The sequence below is a fragment of the Clytia hemisphaerica genome, unplaced genomic scaffold, assembly GCF_902728285.1.
Source record: "Clytia hemisphaerica strain Z4C2 unplaced genomic scaffold, Clytia hemisphaerica genome assembly, whole genome shotgun sequence".
Lineage (NCBI taxonomy): Eukaryota > Metazoa > Cnidaria > Hydrozoa > Leptothecata > Clytiidae > Clytia > Clytia hemisphaerica.
The window spans coordinates 263127-291107 of NW_027104218.1; the positions used below are offsets into that span (position 1 = coordinate 263127).

General features: G+C 35.0%; 3 protein-coding genes across 3 annotated transcripts in view; all 3 read left to right on the forward strand.

Moving 5' to 3' along the window:
• Positions 1–27981, forward strand: part of LOC136815776 (uncharacterized) — a 47413-nt gene that overhangs the window by 15605 nt on the left and 3827 nt on the right. Inside the window, exon 2 of the transcript XR_010847761.1 lies at positions 8878–8979. The gene's annotated coding sequence lies outside the window, so the exon portion shown is untranslated. The remainder of the gene's footprint in view (positions 1–8877; positions 8980–27981) is intronic.
• On the forward strand, positions 14444–18948 carry LOC136815773 (uncharacterized). The gene is made up of 2 exons (XM_067072221.1): positions 14444–15046; positions 16514–18948. The coding sequence occupies exons 1-2, from the start codon at positions 14509–14511 to the stop codon at positions 18904–18906; spliced, it is 2931 nt and encodes a 976-aa protein (XP_066928322.1). The 5' UTR covers positions 14444–14508; the 3' UTR covers positions 18907–18948.
• Positions 25400–27035, forward strand: LOC136815774 (phosphatidylinositol transfer protein 2-like). Its single transcript, XM_067072222.1, has one exon. The coding sequence runs from the start codon at positions 25932–25934 to the stop codon at positions 26754–26756; it is 825 nt and encodes a 274-aa protein (XP_066928323.1). The 5' UTR covers positions 25400–25931; the 3' UTR covers positions 26757–27035.

A 27981-nucleotide genomic window follows, 5' to 3' on the forward strand; every position in this document is an offset into this window, starting at 1 on the left:
CGAATTGTAGGGAGAGATTTGAATTACAGAGAGTAATCTTTCCAGCTGAGGAGACCAATATTTTAGTTAAAATTTCAGAAGGATTCAGATAAGACAGATTCGAATTAAAGAGAGTTTCGATTGTATTGGGTGATCTACGGTAAAAATCGTTTCTATCAGGAACAAAATGAGAAAAGGCCAGTATTGTATTTCTGAAGGTTTCCCCGGTTTGTGTAAACCGCAGGTTACAGGTCGCAGGTTACAGGTTACAGGTCACAGGTTACAGGTCACAGGTTACAGGTCACAGGTTACAGGTCAACAAAGTGCAGACCGGAAAAAAGATAATAAGATCATAACATATACATAAACATCAATACATAACGCATTAAATTACAAAAAAGTAATACATGTTATTTAGATATTATAAAATGACAATTGAATAGAATAACAACCTAGTGACACTTACTTACAAAAATAATGACAAAATCATAAAATATGATGCCTAACAAGACAAAAGCATGAAAAATATTTATCATGCAAAATGTGATGTGGATGGTGTGAATGGATAAAAAATGGCACCAAACAGAAGCTTGCAAGGTCCCTACGAGAGTGGTTTTAGAAGGATGGAACTAATTAATTATTCAGTTATTATTATAATGCCTTAATAACAATTTTTGACAAAAATATTAACAGAATCATAAAATCTGATGCAAGAAAAGACAAAAACACGAAAAATATTTATAATACAGAATGTGATGTTGATAGTGTGAATGGATATAAAACGGCACCAATCAGAAGCTTGTGAGGTCCCTAAGAGAGTGGTTTTAGAAGGATGAAACTAATTAATCATTCAATTGTTATTTTAATGACTTAATGACAATTTTTGACAAAAATATTGACAGAATCACAAAATATCATGTCTTACAAGAGAAAAACACCAAAAATATTTAGCATACCGAATGTGATGATAACAATATGGCTGGATATAAAATTACACCAATCAGAAGCTCGTGAGTTCTCTGAGAAGGTAGTTTTAGAGCGATGTGTTTTATTATATGTAACCATCATATAACATTACAAACATTACAATATGTAATATACCTGTTATACGTATAATATGGTTTCAAATATTTTCTGGTCTGCGTTATACACGGCGCAAACTGCGAAAGATCGATAAAAGCACATGGTTAAATTTTGATGTTTGAAATGGTTTTATATGGATGAAATTGCTTGAGAATTATGTTTTTGATAATTCTTTGTGTTTTCCAAACATTTTCCTCTCCAATGACATTGATTAGAGTCAACCTGTCATACTGACCTGTAACCTGTAACCTGTAACCTGTGACCTGTAACCTGTGGTTTACACAAACCGAGGTTTCCCAATATTTGCCAGTATGGCATAAAACTGTTTGTAGAAAAAATAAGGAAAAGCAAATGAAATGCTAGCACTATACATGCAATAAGGTCAGTCGATGCTTATCTTAAATACCACAGGGGGTACAAGTTGGTGCATCGATTTGATTAAAAGGACAATATGTTCCTTTCTTTGATGCAGCGCCATTGCATGATTTGATAAAATGGTTTTCTACTACCACGATATTACATAAAATCTCTCTCTACATAAAAGAGCCCCCCCCTCCTAGCGGTTTTTGTGATGCGTGATTTGAACTTTTCCAAACTAAAAGGGATGCATGATTTGGACTTTTTCAAAGGGATGCGTGATTATCTAAATCTTTTTCTGATTTTAGTTATCGTGATTGAAGACAAAAAGTTGCGTGATTTCTTACGACTTACCGCTGGGGGGGGGGTAATAAAAAGTGAAGAAAAAGAAATCAATTCGAATAACTGAAAAAGAAGAGGGAAAATCCTAAAAGAAGTTATTAAATCCCTACATCAGTGATCACCGATAATGTTTTAGCCAATAGGGATAAAATGATTAAGTCATGGCGTTCGAAAGTTACAAACATGGGTGAAACGAATGGTGATGTAAAATTTCCATTGGGTAGAGGGGTGGTTTTGTGGGGGTCAATGCACGAGGGGTGTGTATCAGAAGCTCGAAAATTTAAAAACATTTCTAAAGATATTCAGTAATTTGTTTATCCATCACGGTCCCACTATTACAGACCGGAAGTCAACCCCGGAAGTGGGTCAACTGTCATCCCCTACTATTGTTATATAAACGCACTCTCGGACGTATTGTGTACGTCATTCAAACGTCCTTCTAATTTGGACCCTAAAATCGTGGTTCTTATTTTCAGTAACACAAATATTTAATCGCAAAATTTTCAGCCTGTTTGTTTTCGCTAAAATGGATTCTTAAAGTGTACAAACACGACATATCTTTAGGTTTAACTGTCGATAAGATTTTATCTCGATCGCTTTATAAGAAAATGCAATCTAAGTTTTAGGTTGCTTGCATCTTCTTCTTTGAAGAGGTCTGCAATTCAGACTATCCAAGTTTTGAAATGCTAAGAAAAACACTGAACATTGCGTTTGAAACATTTCAACCCTACAACCCAGGATGGTCTTTATACCGCAATAGGCTGATGGTATCCTTTGACAGATTCGTGCTCTTTATACTAACTTATACCATTTCAACTTTAGCAGTCGGTTCGTTTTTCTGTCTTATCAATTTGCTGCTTCTACATTTTAAGTTTTCTGCCTTCTACTACCGAGTCCATTTTCCCCAAATTTAGCAATGAAATTGAATACCAAGTTAAAAGGTAAATAAAAAATGGAACCAAATTTTTTTGCGGCTTCTCACCCAGTCTTATTTTAGAAAGTTACTAAAACACTTAGGTTTGATATTGTTGCTTATAAAATCAGTCGTTATTATGATAATGGCCATTTATTTTTATAACCCTTGGTTCTGCTTCACGGAAGTATACTTTTCACGTCGAAAGAAATTTTTCCCGAACCTTATAACGCAAATGACCTTTTGTTTACATTAACCATATAGCCCCACATCGTGGCTTATCATAGAAGAAAACGTCTGATATACACGTTTTTTATAAGAACCCATAGATTATAAACGAACGTTGTGTGGTTTTCAGGCTCGAGTCATCTTTATATGACTGATCTATTACATTCTTATGCTTTCATAAGGCTTATTTAGACTAAGGCATATATTATTCATTAAATTTGTTCTAAGGTTCAGGTTAAATTTCAGGGTCTAAGTAAAAGAATGATGGGCAATCAGCTTTGATAACGGCTTTCTGTTGGTGTAAAAAAATTGAAGATTTTTGCGTCTGGACAATCGTGAGCTGTTATGGGAGCCCAATTCTGCTAACCCATGATTCATTAGGACCGAGAAATGGTCTATATAAAATTCCTATAAAAACACACATGAAAGGTTATGGACGATGTTTCGAGGAAATCAATCGTGCCCTCCAGACCGTGAGTGTCAATATTAGTTTATTAGGGTCCCTTTATTTCCGATGGTTTAGTTTATTTTTCGAATAACCCTTATCAAGAATTTATTATAGACACCGGATAAACCAACGAGCTATATTTTCATAACCTGAGATCAGATTGTGATTGTTTTCTGCCCACCACGCTGAAGCTCTAAAAGGATGGGTGAAAACATACAATCTGACGAATATGCAATCTCGAAATCGTAAGGACCGTGTTCGTCTAAAAGGACTGGGGATGACAACAAAGTTGCGTGACTATGTTTATGAATAGGGCGCCGTATCAGTTTTTGACTTTCTGGGGCACAACAAGATTCTTATTGTAAAATTTTCCGCTGGAGGACTATTTTCCTTAGATGTATAATTTTCAAGCGCCTTTAGAGATTTACCGTGCGCGTAAGAAAATTATGAACAGCTGTTATCAGGTTATATTTTCATTGATTTCTCATGTTCTAGCCTTTTCCGCAGTAATAACATCATTGTTCACTCTCCTTTCTTCACTGGACGATTTTCGTAACATTTTAATCATTTTTTTCATCTTAACACAGTCATTTCAATTCCCAAATGAAAATGAACTTTTCCTTAGAGAGGCGAATTATGTGTCGTTATGACGTTTCAGTTGCAATAAAGATACGAAAAACATGCTATGTATGAAAAATTGAATGTTGACACGAGAAATCTTCAAAATTTAAATAACCTCAATAAAACCACCGATCCACCACGAGCCTCCAAAATATTTTTATACCACGGTGAATCCAAGACACCCAAGTCTGATATATGTCGATCTTAGCTTTTCACAGAAAGATCGTAGAAAGATATCGCCAACTTAAAATTCTGTGTCATTTTAAGCCTATTGTTTGATTTTTCTTGTCCGATGATGTTTTTGTCACAACAGATTTAATACATGTATCCATTAAGTATTTTAGCATTTATTTCCAAATTTTTGGCGAGTAAATGTACAAAAAGATAAAGATAGAAGACTTTTTAGAAACATGAGATTATTAATCATTTTTCAAAATCAGAGAACTTCGAGCTGCCATGAGAGTTGTCCTTTGCGAACAAAGCTAGATCCTCGATTGTTTTCTTAAACAAAAGAAAGACAATACTTCGCTCTCCACCGTTTTATACGTTATTTATCCAGTGTCTATAATAAATTCATGCCCTTATATCTAATTAGGGAGATAGGAGTTTTCAAATGTGTAACAAAAAATAGATTATAATAGGGGGCCAACCCTTAGGATCCGTACCATCTTTTATGGGACTCAACTGCATGTGATGTTTTTAAAGTAGATATTTGTTGAGACATTCTTGAGAGAAGCCCGCGAATTAGGCCTGGAAAGAAGTTTTTACGGCCAAAAAACTGACGGTGTAGGCAAGAATCCTAACCCCCCTCCAAAATGAGTAATAAGTTCTCAAAGTCGAATATAAGCACATACATAAGCGCTGTTTTAATCTCGCTCACTATATCTTAAAATCAAAGCAAAGTTTCAGTTTTTTTGTTGCTGAAGATTCAGTTTGCAAATTAATCTCATAACTCGAAGAAACTTGCTTTCTCGGTCCTTTTTGGAGATTCCCCTGCTGGTTTGAAGAATTTCTCAGAGCGATTTATAAATGATTTTGCCAAAGCTTTTCTCAGTTCATACCGTTTTACCGACTGTTCATTGCATTATGCTATAGGCTGTTTTTAAACATTTACTCGATATAGAAAGTATATCGCCAAGGCAAAGGAGCTTCGACAAAACATAGATGAAAGCAGAAAAAAAATTAAGATAAGCAAAATATTTGCGATTTGTTTTTCACGACACCCCTTATTTGTTTTTTGCGCTAATGTTAATATTTTTCCTTCCCAAGTTGGAATGTTTGATAATCTTTGTGTACAAAAAAGGTTGGACTCTCGAAACTCACTGTGAATCCTAGACGATGTTATCGCCGGCCCGTAAAAATTAGCCGATACGGAAGATAAGGAAGGCTTTCTAAATCTTTAGTCCGTTTCAGGAACCATTACTTTCTATAAAAATACCTTTTAATTTCAGAGTGTACATTTTTTTTATAAGAACCAGTAAATTTTTGCTGAGGCTCGGCTGTCCTTATTTTTTTGGTACTTTGAGCCTCAAATTGTTATTATCCTGTTCTTATTTATAGGGAGAAATTGAGTTATTTTAGGCGTTATACCCAATTTTGCTACTTTTACCTCTACCCATTTGGCACACAACGTTGTTTTAACGTTCAAATAACGTTATTTGGACGTTATGAATGTCACATGGACGTTGTTTTGACGTTGTGTGCCGTTTGGAAAAATTACTTGAAATTGAGTAATTCCATGCTCGGCATTCTTCTTAAATTGTTCTTATTTCTTGGCGATTGCGAGCCTCACTGTTCTTATAAAATTCATGTTCTTATAAAAGAAAAAAAGTGTATTGTAGCATTTTAAAACACTTGTGATCGATTGACTAATGAAGGAAAGCGAATTGCCAGTATCAGATTCGAAAATTGCCGTTCGTCAAAATTCATTTCCGTAGAACGAACAAAAATGTGTCTTATAGAAAAGGCATAGGGTTGTACAAACAGGCTAATGGTTTGTAAATACCACTTAATATTCCCTCATAAACCTCCTCATAATCCCTGGGTTTGCTCAACCACGTTATAATTCTGAAATTTTCTCGCGGTTTTCCCTCTCGTGAACATAGAATCGAAAACCTGTGACGTACAATCGTGGTCAAAACTGGTGTTCAATTTTTTTCCCCACTTTCCCTCAAAATAAATGTTAATTTTTGAACGTTCACAAAGATATGGGGGATGGGGTGGACAAACAGTTCTGTCCAGGGTTGTAGTTTTGTTGACGAGTTGTCGATCTTCTGGTCCTGACTAGTAATGAAGATGCCTGACTTTTCTACTGATAAGGTTTTCCCATAGCTTGTGTCAAACTTAGATTAAAAAAGTAAGGAAAGTTGGCCATGGCGCTCGTAGTGGTAAATGCTAAAAGTCCTAAAACATCCTTTAGAAAGATTTTTTTTCCAAAATCCTTCAGCCTAAAATGTTCTTAATGTCACCATTTTGTAAGTCATTTTGTGCAGTTTTTCCTTGAAAATTGGATTGGAAATTGTGTTTTTTAGAGTCCGTAAAGTGTCTTTTGTACATTTTTCCCAAGAAATTAGGTGTTAAAGAGTCTGCAAAGTCTTAAGATGTTCTTAACTTGTTCTTAACATTGGCCATCGAAGCCTTATGTTCTTATATAGTTTGTTCTTATAAAAGAAATGTGTATGACAGACAAAGAAGCATTGAGGAGACATTTGATTGTTTACTTTCTCATCACACGCTCATTAGTTTAATTTGTTTGACCTACTTACCATCAGAAGCAAAAGGTTTCACCATTTTTTTCATGCTATAATGTTTCACTTGCTCGCCATTTATTGTCAATATTGACTTAAGGATTTGGCATAGATAAGCATTGTCTCATGAAGGGTTTAACAAAAATGTGTAAAGTAGTTGTCGCTTAGGTTTCTAAGCTTGTCTAATACACAGGGTTGCCTTGCCTAAGGGTTTTCAATCTATAATGTTTGCCTTCCTTATGTCTCTTTGTGGTACATTTTAGAAAAATGAATAATTTTGAGAAAATACAATTTTATTTCATAAGAACCTACTGAGGCTCAGATATTCTTAATTTTTGGCACTTTGAGCCTCATATTGTTCTTATCCTGTTCTTATTTATGGTATAGGATATAATTGATGTATTTTAGGCGTTATAGAGTAATTTCAGGCTCAGCATTGTTCTTAAATTGTTCTTATTTTTTGGTGATTTTGAGTCTTATTGTTCTTTTAAAATTGTTCTTGTAAAAAGAAGTGTAATCCACTATGCCCGAATTTCATCTCTCACGTCAGATCAATTCTGACAGTGCCAATATGCTCTGCTTGATATTCGAGTCAAATGTGATGATCTGGTGACATTGCTTATACCAATTACTGCGAAACAGTATCGCCATCCTAACCGAAAACGAAAGCAGTCGTAAAATGTTTCAATCAAATGCTGTAATCTCCATCCAATCACACACAGTGCCCGAAAAATCATAAATGTATTGTCCATCCTGGTCAAGATGAAAGCTTTAGAAGTATCATTTCTAACTGTTATTTCTAATGGCGCCCTCCCTTCGGCACTCCATGAGGCCTAATTTTTGGCTTCGTCACGATTTTGATAATCGCCAAAATTGGATTTTCAGACAAAAATAACTGAGAATATGCCAAATCACGCATCATTCCTCAAATGTTTGATCTATATCACGCATTGCGCCAAAATCTTGGTCACATAATAACGCAAGCAAAAGCCCCAATATTACGCTATCACGCAAACCGCTCGGTAATCAGGGTCAACCTGGAGATTAGGTGTTTACCGGTCATTAGATTTATTGCTTTACGACTAGTTGAGATCCTCTAGAAAATATTGAATATTGAATATTTGATTCGTCTAGTCGACATTGTCATGACTTAACGATAGGCTGATTTGAGGTACTACGTAATTTATGAATCATCAGAAATCATCACTCCACTTCTCTTGTCAACTCTTCATAATTTCACCACTACACAAATACACAAACAAATAACACTCACATTTTTTTTATGAGAACATCCAAAAATATTTGAAAACCTAGGATATTCTATGAGTTTTTAAGCCTAAAAGATTTTATTTTCGATCATAATTTATTCTTAATTTCGACATTTTGTGAATATTCTTCTGCAATTCGCTTAGAGTCCGCAAACTAGTGAAATGTTCTTAACTTGTTCTTAATATTTCCTCATCGAAACTTTATGTTCTTATAATAGTTCGTGTTTGTGAAAAAAACGCATAAGAGAGAAAGCCGACCAATGCATACTAAACAAAGAGGTTGTCTGTTCGTTCTGTATTGACTTTCATCTTGATCACCTTGGATTCTTCAATGAAGGTTCCCTTTCAAGTATGTCATGCGGGATTACATCATCCATTGCGTGGGATAGATTTAGACTAATTAATCTATATGATGAACCTACTTTTTGATCGTCCAGTCATCTTTTCTTCCTTTCGTTTCTTATTACTTTGATTCTCGTTCGTTTGTTCGTTCGTCCGTTCGACCGTTCGTCTTTTCGTTCGTTCATTCGATTTTTCGTTCGTTCATTTGACTTTTCGTTCGTTCGACTTTTCGTTCGTTCGTTCGTTCGTTCGACTTTTTGTTCGTTCATTCGACTTTTCGTTCGTTCGTTCGACTTTTCGTTCGTTCATTCGTTCGTTCGTTCGACTTTTCGTTCGTTCGACTTTTCGTTCGTTCGTTCGTTCGACTTTTCGTTCGTTCATTCGACTTTTCGTTCGTTCGTTCGACTTTTCGTTCGTTCGTTCGACTTTTCGTTCGTTCGTTCGACTTTTCGTTCGTTCGTTCGACTTTTCGTTTGTTAATTCGATCTTTCGTTCGTTAATTTCATAATCAATATATTAATTAGTTTTGTTTAATTCTCCTATTTTCAGGATACAGTGGAAGACACTATATCAGCATTCGGACGACGAAAAATCGTTGGTATCAATAGATGTTACCCAATGGGACCATTCAACGTTTGAGTGATTATCCAGGTAGTTGCCCTTAATGTTCTATTTTCTTTTCATATTGAATCAGAATATAGTGTAGTCCTATCTGAGAGACTTGATTTTACACTTTCTCTGTTTAATATCTTTGTTTATGCAGGTTTTTGATTAAAGAAAGCAAAAAGAAAGACAGTAGTAGCCATATATACGCTTTGGTGTTTTCGATTACATCAACTTTTTAGGGGAGAATTATTCTAAAATATTCTTACGGTATTCTCAAGTTTGGGTGTATTGATTAGCGTGAATACCGAGTTTATGTATGTGTGTTTTTCTGCGACGGAGAATTTGTCTACATCCTAACTGACTGAGGACGACGGTAAATCAGCACTGTTACCGTCCTCAACTTTGCCGTTCAAAACTGCCAGTTATTCCCAATCATTGCAGTCACTTTATCGTCCTCAAAAATGCAAATACATTAAACTCGGTAATATTTACTTGACGTAGTGAACCAAATTTTTAGACCTGCTAATTTTTTTTTCGTGCCTTGGATTGAAAAAATTCGCCGGACCTGAATAAGACCCCGTCTTTTTTATATGATATGAAGGGGATTCAATTTACGATGTGTTTGATGAGGTTCCCCAAACTCGATAGTTCTTTGGAGAAAGTTTCGTTGATTTCCTGGATAATGTTCGTGTCTTTGCAAATATCACCGATACAGATCGCATGGAAAATCGTCTGTAATGGGAAAAAGCATAGTGAATGAATAAAAGAAAGAATGAATGACTGGGAATGATGGATGGGATGGGATGGGAGGATGGAAAGTATAAAATTACCTTAGGCGAGACCAATTTAATTTGTTGTTTTACGGGCCAATCTACCCACAAAAAGGTCGGTCGGTCGGTCGGTCGGCGAATAAATAAAAATAAAAGTAGATTTTTACCTATAAAATCTCCTAAAATCTTGACAAACATGCGGAATAGAAAATAACGAATTACCTTATAAAGATGTAGCCAATCCCGGACAGACACACGATTTCATTTTCCCGAGAATCCTCTAAAAGAAAAAAACATCAAATGATAGCGAGTTTTCGTGCTTCTGTACGATTTAAAATCTAACCAACGGTGTATTCCTTAAAAATCCATACAGGGGGTGGACGAACCTTTTTAAGTCAAAACAGAATTCTTGGAAATGTGAGGAAAATGGAAAAATTTGCAAAAAAAACCCTTGAAAAATCCCTTACATACCTACGTGACTGCGATGAGCTGGAGTTTTTACAAGATACTTCACTAATTGGTCATTTGAAGTGATAGAGATGACGCGTTCCTTAGAAAAAGTAACAAAATTGTTTTATTACTGGTTAACGACCAACAAAATCAAATAAGAGCTTGTAAAAACTCCAGATTGTCCCACGTGACTGTGTGACTGTGGACTGTGAATAACTTTTACCCCCTGGAAAAATGAAAAGATATTTCTTTAGATTCCCTGGAAAAATTCACCTACCCCCTGTGTAGATATAAAATGGAATAGCCCAATAAGTTTTCTCCGTACCAAAGTGTATCTCACGTCTATTGCTTCGTAGTACACTCTGCGCATTGTCTGTTTGATAAAAAAATTCCCGTACGGAGAACTCTGCGATGAAGTTTGATCAACCAAATAATAGCAACCCTTCTCTTATCGCCTCCCCTCTCTCACCAACACTCCATCACAGCGGTCGGTTTGAAAAATCTCAAATGAGAAAAGACAATGACAACAGACCCTCTACGGCAATGAATTTTTAAACCAGTACATAGCTTACACTAACATGCCACCGCAGCAATATAATATTTAAAGAATTCTATAATAAATTGTATAATCATAACAATGTCAATTGCAAGATTATAAGAAATGCACGGGGACAAAAAAATAGTAAGTAACTACACGTTTGGTTAAACGAAGAAATAAAAGATTTTCTTTTTTCCTGAAAATAATAACAATAACACTCCATCTAAATAAATAAAAACGATGGCCTAGTTATAATTAAGGTTTCGACGAAGACATGAAAAAAATCTAATTAAAAAGAAATGACTCTTATGTTTTGCAAGCTAAAGTTTATTCCACTTAAATTGGCATTCATTTTTGCTATCATGTGGAAACCATATCAGAGTAATTAGACTACTCGAGTACCTAATAAACGTACAGTAGCGAATAAACGTACAGGGTCGAAAATGGAGGCATGCAAACCTAATTGAAGGATCTTTTTAATGAGGTTAGGGGGTAAATATTGGGTAATTTGCTTTCTTTTGACGAGTAGAACAAACCTCAAAAGTCAAAGATGGATATTTATCATTAGAAACAAAAGTAGGCACTTGAAATTGAGGAAAATTTTTGTTAAAATTAATAAACGTACATGTACGTTTATTAGATACCCGAGAGTATCTTCCTTGAGAGTGGTTTGTACATGGTAGCAAAACAAACTTCCAATTTACATGGAATAGATTTTAAATGTAAGACGGGTTCAAGAAACGAGCTTGTCGGAACAGGTTGACGAGATAAAGCTTTTAATGCTTTAAAGATTGAAACATAAAAAATAATCAGGAATAATTAATTGATTTGATTATTGATTGATTTAATTACTGATTGATTGATTGATTGATTCTCTATTGCTACTTTGCCTAATAAACAATAGTCAAGAGGATACTGCGGATAAAATTTATCAAAAAGTTCTGCGCCATCTTAAATAGGGCGAAATAGAAACCAATCCTAGCTAAGGCCCGGACTCCACTCGCCTACGCTTTGATTGTACTTCTCAAGCAAAATCTTTTATGTTGTTGGTCAAAAGAAAAATAAAGATATGCCATTGTGGTCCATTCAGACGTACAGTCGAGAAAAGTTGAAATGCGCCTAATTTTTTTTAAAGTGCATAGTACTTTTTCATGATGCAATCTTTTCTCCAAACTAAAAGCTGATTGAATCCATTAAGATGATCGCAGCGCAGACAATGAAGAGACGTGCCTTCAGGAAGCTAGACTTTTTGAGTTTATAGCTATATACTTTCACTTTATGGTGTTTCTGTATGACTGTCTGTGTGCCTAGTCTAACCACCGTTAAATGCCTTCGGGAAGGTCCCTCCTAACTTGGAAAGCCAGAATTGGAGCTATTTCACCAAACTACTGGAGCGCAAGTTATTACGTAGGCTATCACAACTGAAAAAGTTGAATGTATGCGCCTATACAAACTTTTTTCAGGTTTTCCAAATAGATTTACCACACTGAACAAACAGTGAAAACACTCTAAGTGAGGTAAATCTATTTTGAAGACCAAAAAAAAATTTTTTGGATTCATATGCTACATTCTACTTTTTTGTACTTTGCCGGTATCTTGTTTTACCGAGTTAAGAAAGATATTCCCGAGTTACGACCATATAATGGTCTTTAAAGCTTAAGAAGCTCTATAAACAATAAAGGTAGTTATTAATAAAATAACAGACAATATAAATTACAGTTTGATAAGTTTGAACAAAAATATCAACAAAATGTACATTTGAAAACTTGAGCAAATTTCTTTAAAGATTCCCGAAAAAGAATTGAAATCATTGCTGAAATGAACTTCTGACTAAATTACAGTATTTATTCAGTTTTAAAGACAAGAAACAAAATTAGACATACAAAACACTTTTTCCATTCAATGAATCGAATCAGCTCATCATCATAACCAGTCTGCCATTTTGTTTGTTTTGATTTGCAAAAGTAATATTGTAATCCTTGTTATGGTGTAATTATATACTTTTTCTATAATTTGCATTTATAACACTCGCTTCAGCTTTTCAATCCTAAATCAAAACTAATGAAATGCAATATATAATAATGGTAATAGCATATAACGTAATATGAAAATGTGTATAACATTTACCGCTGTATAATTTACCGCCATATTTTTGCGGAACACTTAATTGGCCGGAACATACAATACGAACAAACGCGCGCGCAAAGATTCGAGATTCCTGTCCAATATCCTTGCGTGAAGCTATGAAGGCCTCCTCACTCGCTACGCTCGTTGCGGGGGCAATTAGCTGTAGATACTGGGTCTGTGTACAGACAAAATAAGTTTGGCTCGAAAACCTTTGGAAATTCTCCAAACCAAGTAAATTCATTTCCATAGTTTCTTTTAAGTAATCAGGGGGTCAGGTTATCTAAAGTAGGCCTGTGATTGTTGTTTTTTACTTTTCATCAACCCCTTTGGACAAGAAAAAATTAATCAGGGTTACAACTCTTTCAACTCTTTTTGGGTCAAATTCAACCAAGAATCCTAATATCGGAGAGCTACCCCCCTCTCGGATATTAGGATTCTTGGTTGAATTTGACCAAAAGAACTAAAAAAATGTGTTTTATTTTATTTTGATTTTTGGTAATTACACCTTTTGACTTGATAGGTTGCATGATATTATAATTCTTTTAAATAAAAAAACCTCTTTATTGATTTATTGATTCATTAATTTATTTAATCCTAGCAACCTTAGGACATCCAGCCGTCAACTATATTTTGAAGAGAGAATTTGGATCAACAATATACCCCTTTAAAATACTGAGATGAATTGTTTTAAGAGCTTCACGTTTTTTTATAAGAACAAACTTTAAAAGAACATAAAGCTTCGATGGCCAAAATATTTAGAAAAGTTAAGAATATCTTAAGGCTTTGCAGACTCTAAAACATCTCATTTCTTAGAAAATTGCACAAAAGTTTTCAGAAAATGTTGAAAATAAGAACATCTCAAGAACATTTTTAAGGTTCAACAATTTTGGACGTTCTTATAAAAAACCTGTATCAGACTTTCGTTGAAGTTTACCTATTATTCAATGAGGCTTTATATGCTTTTTTCTTTATAAGAACAATTTTGTAAGAACATGAGGTTGAAAATTGACCCAAACTTAAGAACAAATTAAGAACAATCTAAGCCTAAGATTTCAGAAATTACTTAAAAAGTACCGATTTTAACACCGTTTTAAGTTTTTAAGTAAAGAAACGTATTAAGAATATATCGTAACAACATTTAAGCCTGAAAACTTCAAAAATAAGTAAGAACAGCTGAGTCATAATTTACTGGTTCTTATAAAAAAAGCTTGTATTCAGGCATAATAATGGGAACAATAATTGAAGCCTCTTATATGGTGCTTTCAAAGCGCTTTGTTTGCACGAAGTGGGAGGGAAACAAGCTTTCTTATATATTACGAAATTTATCTTTCCTCCTTTGTTTAATAAAAATGTGTAAGCAAAACGTTCCACAGGTCGGGGTTGCGGACGGCGAAATTTGTCGTTCTTTTTGTCTATTTTTAGTAAATGTAGGATTCTTGAGATAAGCCCCCCTGCCAAGATACATTTAATGATGTCTTTTAAGGTTATAATATAAAGAACCTATTTAATCCAGACTTAATAGGTCAGCTTAGTTTGATTATGAGCAATACTAATTAGGTTTTATAAGACAGAAAGGATATCTTCTCGTATAATGTATGTCATGTACGGTATGTGAGGTTTTGGTTTTCTACACATAAGTTAAAAGAAATAAAAATTGAGTGAAGTAGGAAGCATAGACGATTGTTCAAGATGGCTGCCGCTTCTACATCATCTGAAAAACTCAATTCTTGTGTAAAAACAGATGTATTTTTATCCCACGATTGGGGTGAAGATGGTATAACTAATCACAAAAAGGTCGAGAAAATCAACGAGGCGATCAAAGGATTGGGATATGTGACTTGGTTCGACAATGAACGAATGGTTGGTAACGTACGAGAACAGATGGCAAACGGAATCCTAAACACCAAATGTTTTATTGCTTTCATTACAAAGCATTATCATAACAAAGTGGTCTTCGGTCTTGATAAAGATAATTGTCGAGCTGAATTTAATTTTGCCAGCATGAAAGTCCCAATGGTTGCTGTACTTCTTGATCCATCGATGAAAAACCCTCATGATTGGAAAGGGAATCTAGGATTCACACTCGCAACACAATTATATATTGATTTGTCTGGTGATATCAATGATGAAAAGTATTTGACGAATCAACTCAAACTTCTGAAAAAAGATTTGACGTCCAAAGGAATCTTCCCAAATAAATTAGAAGAGACAGCGAATGAATTGAAAGGTAATTTTTGTCTCGTTTTGTAGAAATCGTATCGATATAAAGGCCAGCTTTAAGAAAACTAACCACCCAAGAAATTATTGACTAAATTTTCTTAATTTCAACTATAAACATACGAGTAAAAGTGTGATAACTGGTTTAACGATTTAACGGATTATCTTTTTGTACGGCCCATTTAAAATGTTGATTTCATTATATTCACTTTAATTACAAAATCATTTCCCTCCCTTTTCTACGGAAGCCCATTAGTGCCATTTAGATTTTCCTTTAGTTTTTTAACGACGAAACTAAAAAAATTGACGACAAAACTAAAAAATTGACAACAAAAATAAAAAATTGACGACGAAAATGAAAAATTGACGACGAAACTGAAAATAAATTGTTACTTTGTTTCGTTGTCGAAAAAATTGACAACGAAACTAAAAAAATTGACGACAAAACTAAAAAATTGACGACGAAACTGAAAATAAATTGTTACTTCGTTTCGTCGTCGAAAAAAATCGACAACGAAACTAGAAAATATTTGAGAATGGTGGCCCTGGTGGTTGAAAATTAATTCTGGTGGATTATGAAGTGGGATTTGATAGTTCCGGTGAATGCAATGCTGGTGAAGATGGTTCTTGTGAATGAGATGCTGGTAATGATGAACTAGAATAAGGATGTGATGGTGGCCCGGGGATGCTGGCCCGGGGATGGTGGAGATTGTTGGAATCAACGGTGTCAATGGAATCATTGGAATTAATCAATAGCAAATGATGGAATCAATGGAGCAGATGATGGAATCAATAATGGAGCAGATGATGGAATCAATGGTGCAAATGATGAAATAAATAGAACAGATGATGGAATCCATTGTGCGGGTGATGGAACCAACTATTGATTCTATCATTTGCACCATTCATTTCATCATTGATTAGTTCCAATGATTTCATTGACACCCCAGTGACTCCAACATCTCCACTATCACATCCTTATTCTGGTTCATCATTGCCAGCATCTTATTCACAAGAACCATCTTCACCAGCATTGCATTCACCAGAACTATCAAATCCATTTTCAGAATCCACCAGAATCAATAATATTTCCATTTTTCAACCATCAGGGCCACCATTTTCAATTTTTTTTAGTTTTATAGTTCGATTTTTTCGACGACGAAAAGAAGTAACAATTTATTTTCAGTTTCGTCGTCAATTTTTCAGTTTCGTCGTCAATTTCTTTAGTTTCGTCGTTAAAAAACTAAAGGAGAATCTAAATGGCACTAATGGGCTTCCGTACTTTTTTGTTTATTTATTCGGTTATTCAATTCGCATTTTACGTTTTTGTGATAAGAACATTCATTCATGTTCACGTTATCGATATCTGAAATTACCCGAAAATGCGAAATCTTTCGGTATCCGAATTTTCTTGTCGAATATCTCAAAAATTATTATACTCAAGTCAACGCCCCAGTAATAAATATTACGCTTACAGTTTTAGATATTCGATGGGAAGGCGATCCTTTGGTGAAGAACGCTGTTGAAAATCAAGAAACAATACAGGATGAAAGCATTGAGAAATTGAAGGGGAAAGTAAATAATCTACGGAGAAATGGGGAGTGGGCCGAAGCTATTCCTCTTTATGAAGATATTATTAAGAAACAATCTTCCACTTTCGGTGAGAACCACAAGGATACTCTGGATACCAGATACTGGTTGGCTCTTTGTCATTGCCAGCAAAATGATTACCAAAAAGCCATACCAATTTTCCAGGATGTAGCCGACAAACAATCTTCCACTTCAGGTGAAAACGACAAGAATACTCTGAATACCAGATACTGCTTGGCTCTATGTTATTACGAACAAAATGATTACCAAAAAGCCATACCAATCTTCCAGGATGTAGCTGACAAACGAACTTCCACTTTGGGTGAGAACCACGAGGATACTCTGAATACCAGATACTGCTTGGCTCTTTGTTATTACGAACAAAATGATTACCAAAAAGCCATACCAATTTTCCAGGATGTAGCTGACAAACGAACTTCCACTTTAGGTGAAAATGAAGCAGATACTCTGGATACCAGATACTGGTTGGCTCTTCGTCATTACCAGCAAAATGATTACAAAAAAGCCATACCAATTTTCCAGGATGTAGCCGAGAAACAATCTTCCACTTTAGGTGAGAACCACGAGGATACTCTGAATACCAGATACTGGTTGGCTTTTTGTTATCACCAACAAAATGATTACCAAAAAGCCATACCAATCTTCCAGGATGTAGCTGACAAACGAACTTCCACTTTAGGTGAAAATGAAGCAGATACTCTGGATACCAGATACTGGTTGGCTCTTTGTCATTACCAGCAAAATGATTACAAAAAAGCCATACCAATTTTCCAGGATGTAGCCGAGAAACAATCTTCCACTTTAGGTGAGAACCACGAGGATACTCTGAATACCAGATACTGGTTGGCTTTTTGTTATCACCAACAAAATGATTACCAAAAAGCCATACCAATCTTCCAGGATGTAGCTGACAAACGAACTTCCACTTTGGGTGAGAACCACGAGGATACTCTGAATACCAGATACTGCTTGGCTCTTTCTTATTTCAAACAAAATGATTACCAAAAAGCCATACCAATCTTCCAGGATGTAGCCGATAAACGAACTTCCACCATAGGGGAGAACCACGAGGATACTCTGAATACCAGATACTGGTTGGCTCGTTGTTATTACCAACAAAATGATTACCAAAAATCCATACCAATTTTCCAGCATGTAGCCGACAAACAGTCTTCCACTTTAGGGGAGAACCACAAGGATACTCTGAATACCAGATACTGGTTGGCTTTTTGTCATTACCAGCAAAATGATTACAAAAAAGCCATACCAATTTTCCAGCATGTAGCCGACAAACAGTCTTCCACTTTAGGGAAGAACCACAAGGATACTCTGAATACCAGACACATGTTGGCTTTTTGTTATCACCAACAAAATGATTACCAAAAATCCATACCAATTTTCCAGCATGTAGCCAACAAACAGTCTTCCACTTTAGGGAAGAACCACAAGGATACTCTGAATACCAGATACTGGTTGGCTTTTTGTTATTACGAACAAAATGATTACCAAAAAGCCATACCAATTTTCCAGCATGTAGCCGACAAACAGTCTTCCACTTTAGGGAAGAACCACAAGGATACTCTGAATACCAGATACTGGTTGGCTTTTTGTTATCACCAACAAAATGATTACCAAAAAGCCATACCAATTTTCCAGCATGTAGCCGACAAACAGTCTTCCACTTTAGGGAAGAACCACAAGGATACTCTGAATACCAGACACATGTTGGCTTTTTGTTATCACCAACAAAATGATTACCAAAAAGCCATACCAATTTTCCAGGATGTAGCCGACAAACAAACCTCCACTATAGGGGAGAACCACGAGGATACTCTGAATACCAGATACTGGTCGGCTCGTTGTTATTTCAAACAAAATGATTACCAAAAAGCCATACCAATTTTCCAGGATGTAGCTGAGAAACAAACTTCAACTTTGGGTGAGAACGACGCAGATACTCTGAATACCAGACACATGTTGGCTCGTTGTTGTTACAAACAAAATTATTACCAAAAAGCCATACCAATTTTCCAGGATGTAGCTGAGAAACAATCTTCCACTTTGGGTGAGAACGATAAGAATACTCTGAATACCAGATACTGGTTAGCTGGTTGTTATTTCAAACAAAATGATTACCAAAAAGCCATACTTATACTAGAAGACGTCTTTAGAAGACAAACCTCAACGTTAGGAGGAAACCACAACCAAACTGTTCGAAGCAAGGGACTTTTAAATACTTGCAACGAATTGATTAATTAGTAAAATAACAATACATTTTGACTTAATATTTTTAGTTTTATAGTTCTATAGTTTTATTGTCTTTTTTTGAATTATAGTCGAACGTGCACAGCGCCCTGTGTTTAACTCGAGCAAAAGTTCTAGCCAAATCCGACCTTTTTTGAAGGCTTCAGGCTCCCCAAAGAATTTTTGATATGCAGGCAGACATTCTCAGATTTCTAGCCCGAGCTAAAGGGAAAAAATTGAAGATGAGAACATAATTTTTATTTACTTTTAATCATACATTCCGTCATCATTTTTGTGGTAAAATTTCAGCATTGCTTATATTCATGTAAGCTTGCATCCGTTTTTGGTTTGGAGTCTTTAAAGTCATTTCCCAAGTTTCTAGAACACTCCAAAGTTGAAAAATGAGCTATTTTGAATCCCTAAACTGATAATTTCTCTTAAACACGAAAAACCACGCCCTTTTGAAGTTTCTTAATTGGTGGGTATTGTTTCTATACCTGTCAGCTTGCATCCGTTTTTAATTTGGAGTCATTTGAGCAATTTCCCAAGACTGGAGAGCATTTCAAAGTTCAACTGTTGAAAAATTGCTGAATATCTAAATAGGGAATTTCCCTAAATAACGACAAAACCACGCCCTTTTCCCAAATTTTCATAATAACAATGTTAGAAGAACAAGAGACTGAAAATCGGCCAAAACCTTAAGAACAAATAAAAAACAATGCGATCTTCAGATTTCAGATATTACTGAGAAAGTACTGATTTTAAACCTATTTTTTTAAGTTTTAAAGTAAACAAACTAAGCGTATTGAGAACACCGTAAGAACATTTAAACCTAAAATTTCAAAAGAATAAGAACAGACAAGTCTGGACACCTCAGAACTCACATTTGTATAAACTTAAAGTAATCTCGATACAACTTTAATACCATTCATCTAAGCTCCAAACCTTTTTTTAAGTTTAGTCTCAAGTTTTCAGTCCCCATGACCAATTTTATTTGTTTTTGATACCTAAGCTAACTAACATTGAAGATGTTATATCATATTATTTTTGAATTAATTTTTAATAGATATTTCTAGGTTAATGAATGGGGTCTGTGAACGAGTTATCTCAATTTATCTCTACTTCCAATTTTGTTTTAGTGTTCAAGCTTTGTTCTGTCAATCTAGTTATCCTAATTCATTTTCCTTTCGCGTCTTTCGATTTCAATACATCTCAGAACGCACATTTGTTTTGACTTACATCCACCCCAATGCCTGTCTTTCAATTCCATTTTTCAATATTCTGATAAGTTTTCTACCAAGCCCTTCCAATACTGGTTACCCCATTTCGAGAGAAAATAAATTATCTAAGTTTTGGAATATCTCGTTCGCTATGTTTCTCCATATTTCTAGAACAGAACCATATCACTATTGAATTACACCGAGCCTTTTGTGTCTAGTACACAGATATCTTACACAAAAGACTAGATAGACACTATAGTCAGGTAGAATTAGTTGAAATTTCACCACAACCCGGACAAAATTGCCATCAGGCTACTACTACTCCGTCCCAAGCTGACGTAAAATAATCTGCCATTTTTTATGAGTAGACCATAGTTCGGTGCCGGCAATTTGATCGATCAAGCCTATCTTTCGCCTCGTCGCTTCACGCCATTCAGTGTTTGTTGTTTGGTTGAAAAATTGCCGGTACCGAGATTTCTTAAACTTGACTTTTATGCAAACGTGAGAAATGATCCATTTGAGAGTTTGGAACTTTTGAGCGCACATTGGCAGCTAAAATCATATTTCAGCCTCAAAGTTTCAATTTAAGTCTAACAAATGAAGAAGTTTTTCTGTTAACCAAATAAAAAATGACTGTATTCTTATCGAATTGTGAAACTCATCCTAGAGGGTATTTTTAGGGTACACGCTTTTTTTTTATAAGAATACACTTTATAAGAATGTCCATGATGAAAATGGCCAAAAAATGAAGAATATGCTAAGAATATCACCATCATAGAATTTTGCTACTCAAGCTAAGAATGCCATTTTTAGACCATATTTTAGTCAATTAGGATCCTAACCTAAGAATGCTGTAAAAATATTTTAGGATGATTTTTCCAAAAAAGTTAAGAATATCCATGATGAAATGGATTTACACCATTCTTATAAAAAAAAGCGTGTATTCTTACGATATGGCCCATTTTCACCCTGATAAAAGCGTATGTATGCGATTCGGGGACAAACAAATAGTCTATTATAATAATAATTATTATTATTTAATAGTTCCAGCCAACCTTTTGCAGTCACAGCTCGAGTTCAGACCGAGGCTAGAAGGTGAATTGACGGAATTGACTCATCTCTTTATCTTCCAAATTACTAAACTGTACATTGCTATTACATTTAACGCTCTCTAATTCGATTTTCAAGGGGAATCGGATTTTCATCAAATAAGGGAGCGTATCGAATAGTAGAGCAACGTTTATGAGAGTTTCTTTTTGACGGTGACTTTCGCATAGTGGAACGTCGAATAAGAGAGCGTCAGCACTGTAAGTTAAAGTTTCCTCTCTCTAATTCGAGCTCCAGAGGGACTAAGAATTTTTTTCGAATAAGAGAGTATCTTATACCACTTTCTAGCCGAGGATAACAATGCTTTAGTTTGAATTATGGAAAAATTCGAATTACAAAAGTTCGAATTAGAAAGAATAGATCTTATCGAAGTTTTCTATTTTTCTAAAAAACCGATGCATTGTTTCGGAGGTACTACAATAGAAATCTCTTAGGAATTCCTCGAGGGAATTCTATTTTAATACCCCCGAAACAATCCCACAATGCATCGCTGGGATCTAAATTCAACCTAAATTTTGGATTGCTTTAAGTTGGCAATTTACATATGAATAAGCTCTATAATTGACATTCTTAAGTTCAGTTGCCAAATTCATAATGGTGATATTTTTAGTATATTCTTAATTTTTTTGGCCGATTTCATCATGCATATTCTTATAAATATTCTTATAGATGCCCCAGTTTCAAGTCAACTTTTAGTTAAAAATTCACGAATCTTATTGGCTAGCTTGGAAAATAACGGTCGGTCATATTATTCGTGAACGTCCCAAGCTATCATCTTTTGGGTGGCGTTTGGTGTATATTCAAAGCGTTGTTTGTTGTAAGGCCGGCCGAATCGGCGCAGTTAAACCAAACTATAAGTTTTTTTATAATCTGCAAATTTCTTAAGAACCTAATTTGGATGTATACGCTTAATTTCAAATTTGCGGGGTTAGTTTTATAAAAATCGAACAATTTGAATGTTAGTAATGGGGGCGGGGTGTTTATAATCGTCTTACGCAGAAATTTGGTCGAAACATCCCAAATTTGCGCATAAAAAAACCCCCTAGACTTTAGAGAAACAAACAAAATATTTTTAATCCGCATTAATCTCTAGAGATTAAATCTTTAGGGTTTTCCTCAATCTTATCGATCTAATTTTCGAGCCCTTGTTAACGTTAACACAATATCCTAGTTAGCACACAACTTTGTTTTAAGGCTCGTTTATCGTTATATGAACCTGAAGGGCATTAGATGAGCGCTATGTTTTAACATTTGATTACTGCAGAAAGCACCACCAAGACGACTAAAATGTTTTGAGTATAAAGGTTAGGCGTACAAAGTACCCAAATATGTGTTTTCCAAAAGCGGCGTTATTTAGACCGCCAACTTGTGAGCAAAAATTCGTGATATAAACTGGTCAATTTTAGTTAAGGCTTGGAGATTTTAAGGTCTTTGTGACTTTAAGGTTTTTTGCGTAATGACAGAGGGCGGGGTTCTCTAAAAAGTGGTTAAAGACGTTTTTTCCGGAAGAAATCAGCTTTTCCTATTTGCGGGAATTCCCTTCAGTCATTTTAAGGGGATTGCCATTTTGTTTTGTTTTCTTAGCACATTACTCTTCATGTTGGTCCATTCAGTATGTAGCTTGTCGTCAAATATTTCTTTCTCTTTCAGTTACTTTTCTCAATCTTCATCAAATACTATGTTCATCAAAAAGTTTGCTCAATTTTCGTCAAATATTTTTCTCGATTTTCGTCAAGTAATCTTCAATTTCGTCAAATAGTTCACTCAATTGTCATCAATTTTTTTTTGTCGTCAAATAATTTTCTCAATTTTCGTCAAATACTTTTCTCAATTGTCGTCAAATTTTTTATCGTATGTTTTTTTCAAATATCTTTCGGAATCTTTCGTCAAATACCTTCTCAATTTTCGTCATTTTTTTTCTCAAATCATCGTCATAAATACTTTTCTCAATTTTCGTCAAATACTTTTCTCAATTTTCGTCAAATACTTTTCTCAATTCTCGTCAAATATTTCTCTCAATCTCTTCAAATAATTTTCAAAATTCTTTAAATAGTTTTCTCAACTTCGTCAAATAGTTTTCTCAGCTTCGTCAAAATGTCTTCTCAATTTTCGTCAGATATTCTCAACTTCATTAAATAGTTGTCTCAAGTTTCGTCAAATACTTTTTCGCTATTTTTGTCGAATACTTAGTTTTCGTCAAATCTTTTCTAAACTTATAAAATTCTTTATTTTCGATATTTTTGTTTCTCGTTCGAGAATTTTTTTTGTCAATTTCCCTCGAACATTACCTTTTTTCTGTCAAATGATATTTTTCAAAACTATTTTTGCACTAAATGAATCGGCATCTTTGATGATGTTTTGACATCATTAATGACACAATTGCCACTTGATGACGTCAAAATGCTCTAAGTTTTTAACTTAAATTATTTTTGCTCAAATTTTGGGAAAACTCCACGTGACATTTTTGGGTTACAGGGTCATTTTTTTGTCACCTACTGGTGTCATGTATTCTTACAGACCGGCACAAAACTTTTTGCCTAAATCATCTCCAGGTTACTGACTTCAAATTGCTACTGACTTCAAATTATCACAAGTGTTAGGTATTGATAATACATGCTTTCAGCCAAAATTTCTGAAAAATCAGACGAGCGATTATGTTGAAATTGAGCATTTTAATATTTTAGGCAAAAGCAGATCAGTTCGTAAAATACCAACCACACACGTGACCCCATTGAAATTTTTCACACTGTCTTAGATGGTCAGTATCTGAAAATGTCAAGTTCTGGCAGGGGGTTAGAACGTGTATTTTACAGACCAGTCTGCAAAGTACCAAATACTCATGGGAACGAAATCTCTTTTATTTGACAAACCAGCCTTTGTTTAGAAACAAATTTTAATCAAAATTGAACAAGTTAAAGGGTCAATACCTGATTTCAGCCAAATTTACATTCTGGTCTGTAAAATACCAGTCAGACAGGTGGTCGAACCAAATTTTTTTCCAAATCATCTTCAATTATCTATATCTACCACTGGGTTTTAAGGAAGGCTCGAGCCAAGATGCTTCCCATGGTAAAAAATAGGAAGACCCTCGAAGGGTCAACAGTTATGATCAATTGTTTTAAAACAATATTACTAATTATTGTCATATTGCCATATTGTCATATTACCCTTTTTATTCATATTTGCGTCATGGCAAAATTTGGGGAAATGTACTGTCAGGGTACACTGATAAGTGTTTTGCTGTTCATTTATAATGTGATTGTCAAAGCCTTGTCTTTTTCTTTCATCACGTGCTACCACTACATGCTAATCTACACATTTTTTATAAGAACAAACTTTTGGAACATAAGGCTTCCATAGTGGGCACCCCCCCCCCCTTTTAAAAGGGGGGGGGGAGTTGAGAATTTTTACTGAATTTAAAAGAAGGGGGGGGGCTTGTGAAAATTTCAAATAAAAGGGGTGGCTTGGACAAAAAGAGGGGGGTTAATTTTTTAAGGGGGGCTTGGAAGATTTGGCAATTTTCAAAAGAGTGTTTTCCATTCATTTTTAAATTTCTCATCAGATTCATATTATTGTATTCTTCATTTTAATAACCTTAGAATATAGTTAGAGATTGTAAGAGTTTGTGCGTAAAAGGTCGAAAAAAAGAGGGGGGTTGAACTTAAACCTGGGAAAAAGAGGGGGTTGAGGAATTTTCATTTTTAAGAGGGGGGTTGAGCTAAAAGAGGGGGGTGCCATTTTCAAGGGGGGCTTGATACCCCTCTGCCCACTATGGCTTATAAGGCCAAAAATGTTACGAACAAGTTAAGAACATTTTAAGGCTTTGCAGACTCTAGAACATTGAATTTTATAGGAAAATGGACACAAATACTCAAAAAATGGACACAAATACTCAAAAAATGGCTTAAACAAGAACATGTTAAGAACATTTTTGGGCTTAAAACTCAAAAAGTTAAGAACATCCCAAGGTTTCAAAAATTTTGGATGTTCTTATTAAAAAAAAAAAACGTGTAGTGTCCTCCGAGTACCCAGACCGGACTTTGCTACCAAAATGCTTCATTAATACAATCAGATGACATTATCTAACAGACTAAATTGTGGTTATAGTTATTATAAAATCAGTAGTAATTGTTTGTTACAGATGTGATCAGAACGAGATATCTACCATCAATTATGTCTCTCGAAAAAGTCCGCTGCTTTCTCTCTCAATTTCGTCATGTTTTTATTTGTTGATGAGATATAACATTTACCGAAGTTTTATAAGAAAATAACATGGATGGATGGATTGGCTTTGATTGAACAAGCTATTACATATCATTCCATAAAAGGATATCATAAATCATGATTTTTCCAGAACGTCGGATAATAATCTCCTAAGAAAAATAAGCTTACATATCTTGGTTGTTGTTACTTATACGTTGAGTTATCAAAGTTCGAGTTTTTCTCTCTTGAATTTTTTGTGTTGATGTGAGGAATCTTTTGAAGGCTTGGCGATTGAAATCGACCTTTAGAATCTACAACCTACAAGTTTAAATCGCTGGATGATTTTCGTGCTTCGATACATTTGAACTAACTTTCTATTACGTAGATTAATTTTACTTTGTTGACAGAAGCCAATTTACAAAGCTTGTAACCAATTTGATACCTTCAAAAGCTGCCACAAGTCAATTGGTGATAGGTCGTAATACATCCGGTGAATTGAGAGAAATCAACATGGCTACCTTTTTAAACGAATACCGTATCCGCTTACCGTTCACTCTTGAAGAATATCAAATTGGACAGCTATATAGCGTCGGAGAAGCTTCCAAAGATGAAACGGGCGGTGGCGAAGGGTGGAAATGGGTGAAGAATGAACCCTTCGAGGGTGTGATACCACATGACAAGGGTGGGGTACCTCGTAAAGGACAATATACCGAGAAAATCTTGTATCTTGGTACGAAATTTCCAAATCAATTTCGTTGTCTAGCCAGGCAATCTGTTTTCGAAGTGCTCGAAAAATCATGGAATTGTTACCCGTATATCGTAACAGAATACACGAATCCAAGCTATATGAAGGAGAACTTCCAAATGGTCATTACTAGTCTACATAACAGTGGTACCAACATTGAGGAGAACGTGTTTGGACTGAATGAAGGTCAATTAAAGGAGCGTTCAGTTGACTTGCTAGATATCGTGAATGATTTCTCCGACATGCGTGATTTCAAGGCTAGTGAAGATCCATCGCATTTCCAGTCTAAAAAAGATGCACGTGGTCTCCTGAAAGGGGCTTACTGGATTCATGATCAACCGTCAGCGGTCACAGTCTACAAGATGGTGGAGACCAAGCTAAGCTGGAATGGATGGGAATCCAAGCTAAATGATATGTTTCAAAAAACAGTCAAACGTACTTTATTGAGATTCAACAGAAAAGTCTTTTGTTCAATGGATCAATGGCTTAGCTTGAATATTGGAGATGTAAGGAAGTTTGAAAATGAAGTCAAAAAGGAATTAGACTCCAAAAGGGACCAAGGAACAGTAATTGGTACTAGAGAATCTTAAATTGGTTTGTTATAAATAACAACCTCAATAAAAGTATTTATTTCTTGAATATTTTTGTTTGAGAGTAAATTTATGAATCTAAAAACTTTGCTTAGTACTGTGTAAATGATTTTGTAAATTGTATTTTTTGTAAATCATTTTCCTGTTACAAGATTAATACTGTAAACTGCTGATTCAGCAAAAGAATCTTGTTATATTTTATGTCGTCCTGGGATTGATAAGGAATGAAGTCATAATGAAGTGTGATGGCCCTCGTGTTTTAACTCCAATTTAGACTTTGAAATTGTAAATGCATTGTGCTTCATAGTCAGGAAAAACACCCAGATCTGTGTCCACTGTCAATTCATTTGAGTGCGCTATTTTTTTACTCACATTCTTATGTTATATCTGATTGAATCAATCATTTATGTATGAATTCGACTTTATCGAAAGTCTTTAGAGATTGTTCCAGTAAAAAAAGTCAACTTTTCTTGTTACTGTAAATGATTTTGTATTTTTGTATCATTTTCCTGTAAAGTATCACAAAATTACTGTGAAATGCTAAGTCAGCAAAATTATTTGGTTATATTTTCATGTTGTCGTGTTGTCGTGTTGTAATCCCATTTTTAAATGACAAAGGCATCGTGCTTCATATTTCAACAGGCAAAAACACTGCGTCCCCCTGGGGGTAGTAGTTTTGCGAGAATCGACCCTTGGAGAGACTCTCTAAATTTTTTTACAATTTTGCCACACTTAGAGAGACTTTTTTCCCAACATTTCAGCCAAAATTTTCAAATTTTAGTGTAAATAGCAATAATCTATTACCCTTTGAGGGAGTCAATTTTTGATCTTCGTAATTTTGGAAACCTTACATAGACCCGGCATTCATTTTGCCCCCTGGCTGTGTCCACCGTAAATCTAGTCCACTATCGTTTTACTCAGATTTTCATGTTCCATCTGATGGATAGATATGAAACATTGAGTTTGAAGCCCGAAGGATTAGAGGCGAAACTTTAACTCTTCTCAGGCAAGAGAAATTGAAGCCACCTATCTTCCATCCAATACGCGCATAGAACGCGCAGTAATAATGACGACGGATTGTATCTAGCGGTTCCTTCGTTTTGGAAGACTATAGTTTTTGAAATCTAGCGGTAGGTTTTAGTTTCAATCCGGCGTTTGTGTAAAAACTACGCGTGGGCGTTCTGGAAATAAGTGGTTTCATTTCCCCTTCCTGGAGTCTCACCTC

Excerpts from the sequence above, each read along its gene's own strand:
- LOC136815773 (XM_067072221.1), top strand. The coding sequence starts at position 14,509 with ATGGCTGCCGCTTCTACATCATCTGAAAAACTCAATTCTTGTGTAAAA. Across the intron at positions 15,047-16,513 it reads GACAGCGAATGAATTGAAAG|TTTTAGATATTCGATGGGAA; the intron begins GTAATTTTTGTC and ends TTACGCTTACAG.
- LOC136815774 (XM_067072222.1), top strand. The coding sequence starts at position 25,932 with ATGGCTACCTTTTTAAACGAATACCGTATCCGCTTACCGTTCACTCTT.